Genomic DNA, 12841 nt, shown 5'->3' with positions numbered 1-12841 from the left:
TTAAAGTTTTAGGTGGCAGCACAAGCATTTGTATTTTAAAATAATAGTTCTATAGTTGTGTTTTGGTTATATATTCTTTCTATATTTTATAATTTTTTTTATGGTGTGGATATATTTACAACTAGTTAAATTACAATATAGTCAAAATCGTTGTTTAAAACAACTGGTACTATTCGAACGCAAACATTTACACAACATTGCAACAGCGTGTAGGTCGAATTTAATTAAGAAGTAATAATAATAATAATAATCAGAAGTGACAGAATGCCATCATTCAGAATATATTTTGTATTAAATAATGTAATTTAGTAATTAATAATTTGTTCGGTCACTTTTTTTTTTAAATAACGTTAGTAATACTTTTAAAAGTGACAATAAAAATAACTTTTGTTACTTCCATTATATTATTGAATGAAGTCAGCTGACGAATATAAACAAAGGGAATGTTCATAACCAAGTCCTGAGACTTACTGAAAGTGTCTGTGATTTAGATATAAGAGAGATGGATATTGACGGTTCATCTTCGGCCGGAGAGCTCGGTCCCAATCATGGAGAAATAGATCAAAATCTACTTCTCCTATTTAGCTGTATGAATACAACAGATAGAGAAGAACTTATAGGTCAAATGCAAAGATTATTAGGGCCAAGTTTAACTTACAATACAGCTAGTTTTTTCTTGGATATGAGTAATTGGTAAGTATAGTAGCAATATTCAGAAAGTCTTCATTTTTTATGTATGCTAAAAAGAAAGTATTTCTTCCAGGAATTTACAAGCTGCAATATGTTGTTATTTAGATTATAGTCTACCTCCTAAACCTCCATCTATGTCATTGAAGGCTGCTCAAGTTCAAGAATCTGTTGTAGGACCTGGAACTTTGTAAGACTCATATTAGTGCATCATTTAATCTTAAACATTATTAATATTTTTTAATTTAACCTATATTCACTTTGTTTATTAATTTGTTCAATCCAATTTCACAAAAAAAAAATTGTGGGTATATAAAAGTATTGGTGGAATTCATTGATTATGTTGAGGTTAGTTTTTGTGTTGCGACAAAACATAAAAACAAACAAAAAGAAATTCAAATCAGTTAACAGTGTCTGATTGCAGTTTTGAACAAAATTGGAGTATTGCCAACACAGGAACTGAAGGTTGGCCAGGTAGCTGTAGATTAATACAGGCGGGTGGTGAATCCTTTGATGCCACACCTGTTTATGTACCGCCATTACCACCAGGGCACACAACTAACATTACCATGAAGTTAAAAGCCCCCAGTGTTGCCGGCGTTCATAGAGGCTTCTTCCATTTGGTAACAGACAAAGGAGACCAGGTTGGTGGTAGGTACAAGGACAAATTGCTATAATGTTCACATATTAATGATCCTTCATTGTAATGATATATACATTATGCAGCATAAATGATATCTGAATTATTTGTGAGAACACATTTGGTTTTACTATACTCTACTACGAAAGTTACTTACAGTATTCAAAATGTTTTGTAAAATATAGTAGCTGAATTATTAAATATGAAACTTTCGTCTCTTATAGACACTTTATGGGTAGAAGTGACAGTGGAATCAGAAGTGACAATGGCTCTAGCCGAACAATTAGCCGCTCTACCAATACCAAGCAGTAGATTGGAAGATTCAGTTTCACAGGTAAACTAAGATTATAGCAATGTTTGTCAATATTTTGTGCGAGTGTAGATATAAATAATTATTAGCATTTATTCATAGATACAAGTTATGAAAGACAATACACAAGGTTTTGAAAATGCTGTATATATTTTGTAAGGATTGTGAAGGAAAACATTGTAATGCTCGTTTTTTATTATCATATAATTGTGAAGAATACATGACTTTGTAACATTTTGATGTGAACAATTTTGTTTGATTTCAGACGCCACCACAAGATGACCAAATGTGTTGATATAAAATATTTTATTGTTATTATCAGCTACTTACTTTATATTTATGACGACATGATTTTTTTTAATTTTTTTGACTGTAGCTGTTTTTAATGAAATGAGACTTAATAAACAATGACGAATGTACAAATGCTATAAAAATACTTGGACCAGTTTAATACTTGGATGACTTTTATATTCTGAGTAGTTTTTTTTTCTATTTAATTGAATATGAAATGATACAATTATTGAACAGGTTCCAAGGACTGTTACATAGCTGTAAGGAATCTATTTGTTATTGTTAAAGATTTACAAAATGTATAAGAAAACAATTTTATTAGCATCATCCTAGATATAAATTATGTTGTAGAATTGGGTTTTATTTTGTAGAATGTATTTTAAGTGAACAGTGTCAGCGTAAGTTTAATTTTATATAAAATAAAATCAATATTTAATTTTCCTGTCATCTTAATCAAGCAATAATTTTTTCATGGAACATTTTTGATTTTAATAATAAATTATTTAAAAAATATTTACTTTTCTTTCTTCCACAAGCTCTTGAGAGTATATTTATTCAGATAAATTGCAGAACTTGTAACAGGGCAATCCATAAGGGGAGGGTATCATCATTGTGACATCGTGTGACAAGGAGCATGGGGGGGGAATCAATAGTTTTGTGACGTCACGTATTTGGATGTATTTCAATATAATTAAATTATTATTATTCAAATTTGGAACATATTATTCAATATAAATAACCGAAAAATGAAAATAGCTGTTTTCTATCAATTATTTTTGAATACATACATAATTTTTTTAAATGTGTGACGTCACATCTAGAGGGAGGAGTTATAAAAATGTGATAACCTGTGACAAGGATGGGTATAGGGGTTCAAAAGTTCTAAAATTCGTGTGATGTACTTTATGGATGGCCCCTTATTGAAAATTTATTATTTTTATATATATATATATATATATATATATATATATATGGTATTAAATTAAATATTTTCTTCCTGTTATGTATTAGTTATACTTGCTTGTATTTGTACAATAATAATATGATGTCAAGAGTAATTTAGGTGGATTACTTTATTATATTAGTTACTGTCGTTCAGTTTTGCTACTTAGCACAATACATACATGACGAATTCAATATTTTATTCAATACTACACTTCTATACAGCCAATTCCATGTCTATCTTAGGGTAAGGGTTATAGTTCTTAACAACAAAGTCTTCATACTTAAAGTCATCAATTGAATCAATTTTGCGTTTAAACTCTAGAGTTGGGAAGGGTCTCGGTTCTCTTTCAAGTTGCTTATTTAATGGTTCTATGTGGTTCAGATATACATGGGTATCTCCTGTTGTATGAATAAACTCACCAGCCTGAAAAAAAAGTTGCCCATTACCATTTTTCTTACACAATCATACTATATTTGTTTATACATAATTAAGATTACCTCCAAATTTGTGATATGTGCAATCATATGTGTCAACAATGAATAACTGGCAATATTGAATGGTACTCCAAGACCCATATCTGCACTTCTTTGGTACAAAAGACAACTCAGCTTTCCATTGGATACATAGAATTGTGCAAGGCAGTGACAAGGTGGGAGAGCCATTAAGCTCAGGTCAGCAGGAATCCATGCGCACATTATTATACGTCTATCACCAGGGTTTTTTCTAGAATTTAAATATTAATGATAGTGTGAATAAATTCTTTTGATACAAATAATTTTATTGGTGTAGTAAATTTTGGCTTAAATTGTATAAATTAGGATTTACTTGATAGTGTCAATGACATTTTGGAGCTGATCTACTCCTTGTCCAGTGTAATCAGTCTTAGCGTCTATATATTTGGCACCACTGTGTCTCCACTGAAAACCATAAACAGGACCAAGATCACCTAAAATAATGAATTATAAGTATGTAGTGAGTATAGTTTTCTTGTAGAATATAGAAATAAACATGTTACTAAACAACTGCAACTGTTTTTCACCTTCTTCTCTATCTTTGAACCCCAGATTATCAAGAAAAGCTCTGGAACCATTTGCATCCCATATATGCACACCTTTGCTAGCTAGTTTTTTACTATCAGTCGAACCGGATATCATCCACAAAAGTTCTTCTATAACTCCTCTGACAAAAACTCGTTTTGTTGTAAGTAAAGGCAGAGTATTATTTTTTAAAGAATACCTTTGTACTGATCCAAATACAGACAAGGTTCCAACACCTGTTCTGTCATTACGTTTGTCACCTACAAATAAAATAAATTTCACTTTCATAGTTTAAATTCTTATAAAATATTCTTCACTTCCTTTTACCTGTTTTAATAATATCTCTAATAAGGTTTAGATATTGATATTCATCATGTTGTGTATGAAAACCATTGCTTAATGACATATTTGTTGATCGAGGTAATGGTAGATACACTTTAGTAAAGATACACTTTAGCAAATTGTATGATTTTAGTTGTAAGCACGTTTTGGCGCGAAAAAATAAGAACATTGGGGTTTAGTATTGTCACATTAAAGGCAATAGAGTATAGAATGTTTTCTTTGATCTTATTGTTGGTTATCTGTGAATAGGCTATTTGAAATGTTGCTAATGGTTACCTATAATTTTATAATAATTTTTAAAACTTGAAATCTCGGTAGAGAGATTCACGAATCCCTCTTTATATAGCTCAGTTTAAATAACCACACTTGACATTGGCGAAATCTACAAGGAAACGCTAATAACTGAAAGAATAGAATTTAAAATCTCAGTAAATATGTGTTGTAGTGGTGGAATATAATTGCAAAATTATATTGTTTCTAACTGTGAGTGGAAGTGACTCAAAATATATCATGAATGTTTTTATTATAGGGATTTTTAACAAGATCGGAAAAAGATAAGCTAAAAAAATTTGCAAAACATTAAAAATGCCTTTTCTTGAAGCACCAAGTGTAGATCTCGGTTCAGCTCCGCGTACACCGAGTGTTGTTATATCACCAACACCTTCGGAGGTATCAAGTGCAAGTTCACCCGAACCTCAAAATGTCCGAGCGACACCTCTCTTCAGGTTTTAGAGATTGCGATTAATATTTAGATAGATTTTTTATTTAAATAATTTATTGCATTAAAACATAGATTAAAGAGGAAATAAGCTAATTCTTTTACGCAGTTAGAGTAAAAGTGAAGAAATATTATTGAAACACAATAGCATTGACTACAATAGACAATCTGGGGACAAGGAGGACATGTTAAAATATATATGAGATTACATAAATTTGTATTTGTGTATTCTTTTTAACTCAACGTTTTCATTACTCTCGTCGCTTAAATAAATATCATATACAAAAATACACGGCTTATATTCGACGTCCATGATTTTTATAAATATGTAGTAATTTTGAAAATGAAAAATATTTTTCACATATATATTTACATAGAAGTGGAATATTGCTCCACTAACGATAAGCAGCTCGATATGTCTGTTTAATAAATTATAGTTTTCTCACTTTAAAGAGCTTTAGCAATGAGACCACCTGAACCAGAGCAGCCTCCTGGACAAGACGAATTAGAACGTAGATTACCGGGATATAGGAGAATTGTTATTCCACGTGAATTAACACTCATTGAACTGTTGGTAAGAAAGAAAATAAGGAAGAATTGTTAAATATCTCATTTATATTCTCTAATCCTCCGCGTAAGTATGCAAGATTGTCTCTATGCCTGGCTCTTTTTTGGGAGATTACAATTTGTTAATTTTTTTTTATTTAATTCTAAAATAATAATAATTGTTACTTATGTTTTTGCAGAAACAATGCAGCGGTGTAAACACGGATGAAGAGGTACTTTCAATACGTGAAGCTAAATTGCGGGTAGTAGCGGAGAGGGTGGGCTTACGACGTCTTCACGTGCTTGTTCCACATTTAAAATCTCTCATTCTAGATGGCAGCGCACTCACCTCGCTACGGGATCTGGGCATTGGCTTGGTTCATCTGAAAGTTTGTTTCGTGAATATTATGTTTAAGCGATATTTAGAAGTGCACGAGCATTATTTCGTTATTGAACCCACCTGGTCATTTTCTGTAGAAATTAAGCGTCAGCCGTTGTGGATTAACATCGTTGGACGGTGTGTGGGGTCTGAATTCCTTACGAGAACTTCACGCGTCTGGGAATCGTTTGAAGGACTTTCATCAATTGGCGGCTCTGCAAAAATTACATACATTAGATTTAGCTGAGTTAGTTTTGTGATAATATTATTTATTATTTTATTATATGTTGATAGTATTTTTATATAACATTATTCCGCAGTAACTTAATCGAAGAATCTAACCGACTATGGACTTTGGGAGTTTGCAATGCTTTACGTAAACTAACACTGAGAGGATCTCCTATAGCTGATATTATAAATTACCGTTCTGTAGTCGCGTCTGCTTTACCAATGCTGAATGTTCTGGATGATAGCCCATTAAATACTTATGAAGGTATTTTAATATAATTAGAATATTTGGCATGTAAGCAAACAAATACACAAAATATATGTCTACTACATTGTTTGCAAAAAAATAATTATTTATGCCCCAACATAAGAAAATTCAAACGAAATAAGATACGACATTACTACACTTAGATGAATATATCCCCGAAGAAGGCAGCGATAGCTCAGAGAGTGATGTTGATGCTGAGGCGGCGGCAAGTCAGACACTTTCAGATGAAAAAGAACATCAAATGTCACAAGCTGGACCATCAACGGATACAATTCAGGTGCAAAGCTGTATGCAATAAACGTTACACTCCAAAATGAGGAACTTATAATAAGTTTATGGCGAAAATTATATCAAAGAAAATCTGTTAGAAATTTTATAAGCTTGTCTGATATTGATTCGCCATACTTTTAGGATGAGGTGATAAGGTCCCAAGTGCCGACAAGACGGCGTCCTGCTACAACAGAGTGTGGTGGTCAACGACCGCAGCGACCAGAAATTAAACGACGACCTCGGACTGCACTCGAAAGGACCATCGACAGTTGCACCCGCCTGCAGATTATGAATACTCTGATGGGTGAGGATATGATATCAAGATAGGTATTGGGTAAAATTGTTACATATAATGATTAATGGGATACAAAAAAGCAGTGTCAATATTATTTTGTAGGTGGTAGAGCCCAGCTGTGGTCAGTAACTACAGCTCGAACATGGGCTGGCTCGATCGGGGAAGTACCACTCTCTCACAGAAGATCGGCGTCATATAGTCATTAATGACTGCGTTTCGTCCGATGAGTGAGAGAGCCGGTTGCCTTTTCCCTGTTCCCACCCTTTCCTGCCATTTCCTTATTCAAAACCCTCCCTTTCCCTCAACAACCAAGGTTGGCAACGCATCTGCAACAGAGATGTTGCGGATGTCCATGGGCGACGGTGACTACTGCCCATCAAGTGAGCCGTCTGCTCGTTTGCCACCTCACAACCAGTCACATAAAAAATAAGCCTAAAGTCAGCGCCATCTGTTCAGCGCAGTCTGTATTACTGAACTGAATAAAAATTATATATGCTATGCCGTGTTCTGCGGAAATATTATTATATGTATAGACTATCTGTTCATCTTTTCGCATACATTTTCGTATTTATTATATAAATAGGAGTTATTGACAAGGGACGAGTAAGTTTTATGTCCGGAAGCGTTAACTTAAGTTTTTAGGCGATGTAAGATGGATCAGCAAAATAAAATTCTAGTAGTATATTTATTTATTTATTATTCTAGATTTATACCAGTTAAACCCGGAAATGGAATGGATGAGATGGTTCAGATCATTACTTTATTTTTATTCGAAATAAGTGTTTCTTAATTTGAAAATCATGTATTTTAATATATTAAATTTAGACTAATAGATTTTAATCATAGCTAAGAAAGTTACCTTAAGTTTAAAAAAAAGTAGAGTAAATAAGAAATTATGATAAGGACAATGATAGGGACAGTAGCACTAAAAAGTGATGATATAATATTTATAAGCCATAGCTTAAAAAATAGACACAAGCTTGTATTCTGCCAGTCATTGCGATTTGCATAATATGAAAACTGAAAAAGTGAATATGAATCATTCCATTATTTGTTTCATATATAAAATCTGTTTAAATTACTATGCAAAATATATTTTGTGTGTTTTTTTTAACCGCGACTATCAATCTTTCATTGTTTTAAGTAAAATTTTACTAGTTATGAATATATAAAAACATGAATTATGAATAATTCAAACTTTTTGGAGTCCATTTGTTATTTTCAGAGCTGGCAATAAGTCTTGAAAAAAATGGCGAATTTAAATATTAGTATATTACTCTGTATATGAGTAACTAACATGGAACGTTTTGAATTGTGTATTTATTTATAAATATATTCTTTTACGACATCATCAGTTTCGTAGACCTGATAATATGTCAATAAATATTTCAGTTAGGTAGTTGTTAGAAACTAATTGTATTGTTACTTAAATATTGTACTAAAATATGAGACTAAAACTTTCAATGGCGCGGGTTAACGATACGTTCATATGTTACGTCTGTGGTTACATAATATGAAAGTGGTTTGTTGAATTTAATATGTAAACATGTAACTGTTTTGTTTGCTCTTGCGACCTCCTTAACTTGACCCAAAATATCGATGGATATTCGTCTTGTTTGCTATTATGGAATTTATAGGGATATGTTAAAGATGTTTCGAAACTAATATTTTTAGTTCCAAGCGATATTTCAACACGAATTTCTGCATACGAAGTAGAATAACAACTATTAGTTACTAAGCGTTTAAAAAAAAAACAATGTAGAACTAATAGTTATAGATTTTCGGAATTTATTGTACAGAAAATTGTAGAACATGACAGACAGTACTTTTATAATATATTATTTCTTACTTTTACTTATTTGTTGTGCTAATATTAAGATGATTGATTTTATTTTAGATTCATTTTATGAAGAATTAAAAACATGACTTTCTCTATTGTAAGGTGAATATTTACCTCTTTGTTTTAGACGACGAGTGGTGTAGCGCTGGTAGTAAGTTGACATCTTATAACGCTGTTGGCGGGAACATCGCTAGAGCAGTACGAGGAGCAGCCAGGAATAAACTACGAGATTCCGGTATGATACCTACATATAAGATCTAAAATAATTACAACTATATATTAATTTAAATTAAAAAAATTGAATATAATGTTTTGATAGTGTTTTTGTATAAATATATGTACATATGTAAATAAAACAAAATATTCAGTTTTTAATCTGTTTGTTGTGTCAAATGCAAAAAAAAAAACGAAAAGATCGTTTTTGCTTTGATATAACGATATCTTTTATGATACAATTAAATTTACATATATATTAGACAGAGATTGTAGTGGGATACCAAAAAAAAAGTTTTAGAAGAAAGGAAACCACTGTATAATTGTGATATATATCTATAAGATTCGAACTGTTTGAACTCAAACAATAGTCAACATAACATAATATGTAGGTACACAAGACTCACGATATTCACATGTTTGAACAAATAAGTTTTTTCCTTTCATCTATCAATATATACAACACATTATAAAGTATATCATACTAACAGGTACAAGTAAAAAAAATATAATATATTAATATGCAAATTCGTACAAAGAAGCAAACTATGCACTGACGGAGTGGAGTTCATTTTGTGATAACCCTCTCAGTAGAATATAGCTAATAAATGAGATAAATATAATTTCTCTTTAACTGTATTATGGATCTGTAGAAAATCTCGTCTATAGATATACTGAATCGAATTTTTTTTTCAAAGTAGTTGGCTATTTTAAAGGTGTTAAGTTATGTGATATATATTAGGACTGATACTTTGTAACGTACTAGTTTTTGCCCGCGTTTACGTCTGCCTTAGGTTCGGAAAGAGAAACGTGCGACAGTGCGAACTCTGTTCCACCTTAGAGGTAGTAAATAAGCGGATTTTGGAGTTTATTAAGTTTATTTTTTTCTTTTCTTAGTGTAATTAGCACGACTTTCTTTTTCGTATATATAAAAGCTTTTTTTATTGTAACCCGCACGCTAACAAGTTTAATTTACACGAAGTCATCGTGTACCGACTTTTACACTTTAAATTCCTCTTCTAATACTCTCTCTGTTGACAGTTGACTGTATAGTAACTGTCTTTACTTACGGATTACTAAATATCTTATTAATTCTTGAATGCTCGTTTATGTACTATTATTACGTCAAAGTTAGTTAGTTTATTTTTTTTGCTGCAATATAAAACGCCTCTAATGAAACTTAATCATGATGATTTTATTGTCACGTAAAGATATTAATGTGAATGATATTCATAATCCTGTTCTCAATGAGAAAGCCTTTGTTTAGCACAGTATGAGCAGGTATGCCAAAGTTTTCTAGGCTTTTTTCTGAGGATAAAAATCTATGACATTGACAGTGGTGGTCAAAAAATCAGTATGCTCAATTAAATTTGCAACCAAAAATTTTTTTTCAAATTAAGAATTCGAAACTAAAGAGAAGAATATTGAATAAAAACACTGTCGTGATATAGACAAAAGTCTTCTTTTTATGCAGGTGTAGATACTTTTAGATGTTTGTTTTATCTCAATAATTATTTTTATTTACTCAGATTAGGGAGTTGTATAGTTGACATGAAATAATACTTTGATTTAAATATTTAGTGGAGGCTGAACTACAACTGGTATCACAGAGTATGGAGGCGGACAGTCGGGCTCTGGCTGCGGAAATACCACGAGCACCAGAACCCACTCAATGGGACAGGTTCAGACTTGAGACGGGGTAACGGATATGTTTGATTTCTCATCTGTATATGACATGCAGCTTAAGGGAATCCATTAAATAATACACCTCAATACTTCTGTAGAGAAAGAATTGTATGTAGACGATGTAATTTTTTTTTTGTTGAATAAATTATCATTTCATTACTAATAATTATGAGTCGTTTGTATCGTGTTGTGGTTCTTGAAACTCATATACATATTTTCTAAATTACAGTATTGAAATAGACATAGATTTCAACAAGAGACCGAAGGATGTCGATCCATCGAAAGTTCTAGATAGGATCGAGAGGATTGAAAAGGAAACTATGGAACGACTCGGGAGACCAGATCAAGCAGATGTAGCTGGGTATAGTCCATTAATGTCGGATACTTCTAGAATATTTACAGGTATCAGAGACGATGATCTGTGGAAGCAAATTGAAGACTTGAAGGTGTCTTCAGACCCGCCCACCAACATCGACGAACTGTTTAAAAATATTATACCGTAAAATTAACACAGGATCCTTTTAATCTCGGAGTTTTTTTTTTTCACCCAGCACATAAGTAGCGTATAGGGAATTTACGATTTTTTTAAACGTGATATATTTTTTTTCCAAAAATTTAATATTCAATAATAATAATAAATATTATTCACGTAATAATCATAATGCATTGCGTGAAACGAAACGTATATAGTGTTAGGAAGTGATTCTACCAAATCACCTTAAACTTTCGAAATTTTATCGCAAAAAATGTATGACGTCATATTCAGTTATGAAACGAATAGCGGTAAATCAATTTGACGTTAGTTACAAAAATTACGAATAAACGTACTTTGAAATCGTCCTATCACACTGGAAATCATATATTGTTATCATATATATGTATGTACATACGTATTTTTTTTTAAATATTTGAATTTAAAATTAATTGTAAATATAATAACTATAATCAAGTTTGACAATCATGATAGACGGTTGCGTCATATTCTATTGATATATTTTTATCGTACATGTCTTACTCATCAGGTATGTACCTTCTACATATATCTGTTTTTTATAAATAAATTATACCTACATATTTGAATGAAACTATTAGATCTTATCGTTTATCATGTTGTGTAGTGAAACTGTGTGGAATAAACTATTTCTAGAAATAAAGATTTATATAAATCATAGAAGAGGACTTTTGTAAAAATAAAATATAATAACTGGATTTCTGATTGACAGAAAACTTACAATTAAATTGCATACTATTTTTCTTACGTCATAAACATGTTTTTCTGTGTTTTCTAAACAATTGTCATCAGTGACCTTAGCATGAATTTACATCATCAAAATAGATTTTTTTACTTTTCGAGGAGCATAAACATTTTTATGAAAAATGTTTAAATTGTTGGAAGAAGTAAACTAGGGTTAAATTTTCTACTAGACATATCGAGTGCTAATAAAGAGTAAAGACAAATATTTAAATTTTATTGCTGTCACTATTTGGCTATGTGAAGCGTTTAGAAATTTATATAAATTTTAATTTAATAAAAAAAAGAATACAAAAATATTAATCGTAATTTAATTTTGTTTTGAAGTTTTGTAGGGAATTAGAAAATTTAATTTACGTTATGAAAAACAATTATGTTCTTTTAAAAACTTTATCATAATACTAAAGTAGGTATTATAAAGCTTTATATTATTTTGAATTTTTAATAAACTATAATCTATTATTTTAATCTTTTATTGATTTTGAGTAAAAACAATGTCTCAAGATTTACAGGATAAATAAAAGGTAATATTCCCGTTATATTTTTTTTAATGGTTACTTTTCATATCGAAATGTCAATCCTATCAATGGGGTAATTTATAAAAAAACAAGAAATATGTGTAACTTAATAAATAAAAAAAAAAGTAACTATTGTTCAAAGAATATGTGATGTGTTATACGAAAAAGTATGTATGTAAGGTGTTGTCCTATAATGAGATGAAAATAGATTTACAATAAAATAAAAAAACTTATGATTTATCCCGAACATATTAACATTGCAAAACAGATAAAATCGTTTATAAAAATAATCTTATTACAAAATCAGTTTATAATAATACGATAAAAATATAAAAACCATAATTAACTAATTAGTATGTTCATTGTAACAGGAAA

At 30.7% G+C, this 12841-nt stretch overlaps 3 protein-coding genes across 4 annotated transcripts; 2 read left to right on the top strand and 1 right to left on the bottom strand.

The window, feature by feature from the left end:
* The first annotated feature begins 22 nt into the window (after positions 1–22).
* LOC116766275 (protein ILRUN) lies at positions 23–2441 on the top strand. Of its 2 annotated transcripts, XM_032656083.2 has the most exons (6): positions 23–209; positions 492–693; positions 764–877; positions 1112–1338; positions 1552–1661; positions 1903–2441. In XM_032656083.2, exons 1-6 carry the CDS (start codon positions 101–103, stop codon positions 1930–1932), a joined length of 792 nt encoding a protein of 263 aa, XP_032511974.2. In that variant the 5' UTR covers positions 23–100; the 3' UTR covers positions 1933–2441. The 2 variants fall into 2 exon arrangements, with proteins under 2 accessions (XP_032511974.2, XP_032511973.1); XM_032656082.2 differs by having other exon boundaries at positions 23–693.
* A 542-nt stretch (positions 2442–2983) lies between these two features.
* Positions 2984–4565, bottom strand: LOC116766277 (thymidylate synthase). Its single transcript, XM_032656085.2, has 5 exons — positions 4239–4565; positions 3914–4171; positions 3700–3820; positions 3372–3597; positions 2984–3297 (listed from the first exon to the last, which is right to left on the bottom strand). The coding sequence occupies exons 1-5, from the start codon at positions 4420–4422 to the stop codon at positions 3088–3090; spliced, it is 999 nt and encodes a 332-aa protein (XP_032511976.2). The 5' UTR covers positions 4423–4565; the 3' UTR covers positions 2984–3087.
* Positions 4566–4585: 20 nt separating this feature from the next.
* Positions 4586–12410, top strand: LOC116766276 (uncharacterized). Its single transcript, XM_032656084.2, has 11 exons — positions 4586–4681; positions 4783–4978; positions 5425–5545; positions 5718–5906; positions 5995–6143; positions 6217–6389; positions 6536–6669; positions 6804–6966; positions 8925–9032; positions 10592–10709; positions 10926–12410. The coding sequence occupies exons 2-11, from the start codon at positions 4839–4841 to the stop codon at positions 11197–11199; spliced, it is 1569 nt and encodes a 522-aa protein (XP_032511975.2). The 5' UTR covers positions 4586–4681; positions 4783–4838; the 3' UTR covers positions 11200–12410.
* The last annotated feature ends 431 nt before the right edge of the window (positions 12411–12841 follow it).

Source organism: Danaus plexippus, chromosome 15 (genome assembly GCF_018135715.1).
Source record: "Danaus plexippus chromosome 15, MEX_DaPlex, whole genome shotgun sequence".
Classification (NCBI taxonomy): domain Eukaryota; kingdom Metazoa; phylum Arthropoda; class Insecta; order Lepidoptera; family Nymphalidae; genus Danaus; species Danaus plexippus.
This window is presented reverse-complemented; position numbering and strand designations above follow the sequence as displayed.

Bases quoted from the DNA above. Each gene is read 5' to 3' on its own strand.
- LOC116766275 (XM_032656083.2), top strand. From the start codon at position 101: ATGGTGTGGATATATTTACAACTAGTTAAATTACAATATAGTCAAAAT. The intron at 1,339-1,551 runs GTAGGTACAAGG...CGTCTCTTATAG, and splicing joins CAAAGGAGACCAGGTTGGTG to ACACTTTATGGGTAGAAGTG. The intron at 1,662-1,902 runs GTAAACTAAGAT...GTTTGATTTCAG, and splicing joins TGGAAGATTCAGTTTCACAG to ACGCCACCACAAGATGACCA.
- LOC116766277 (XM_032656085.2), bottom strand. From the start codon at position 4,422: ATGTTCTTATTTTTTCGCGCCAAAACGTGCTTACAACTAAAATCATAC. The intron at 4,172-4,238 runs GTAAAAGGAAGT...TTTTATTTGTAG, and splicing joins TAGAGATATTATTAAAACAG to GTGACAAACGTAATGACAGA. The intron at 3,598-3,699 runs GTAAATCCTAAT...TTTAAATTCTAG, and splicing joins AATGTCATTGACACTATCAA to AAAAAACCCTGGTGATAGAC.
- LOC116766276 (XM_032656084.2), top strand. From the start codon at position 4,839: ATGCCTTTTCTTGAAGCACCAAGTGTAGATCTCGGTTCAGCTCCGCGT. The intron at 6,144-6,216 runs GTTAGTTTTGTG...ATTATTCCGCAG, and splicing joins CATACATTAGATTTAGCTGA to TAACTTAATCGAAGAATCTA. The intron at 6,670-6,803 runs GTGCAAAGCTGT...CCATACTTTTAG, and splicing joins CATCAACGGATACAATTCAG to GATGAGGTGATAAGGTCCCA.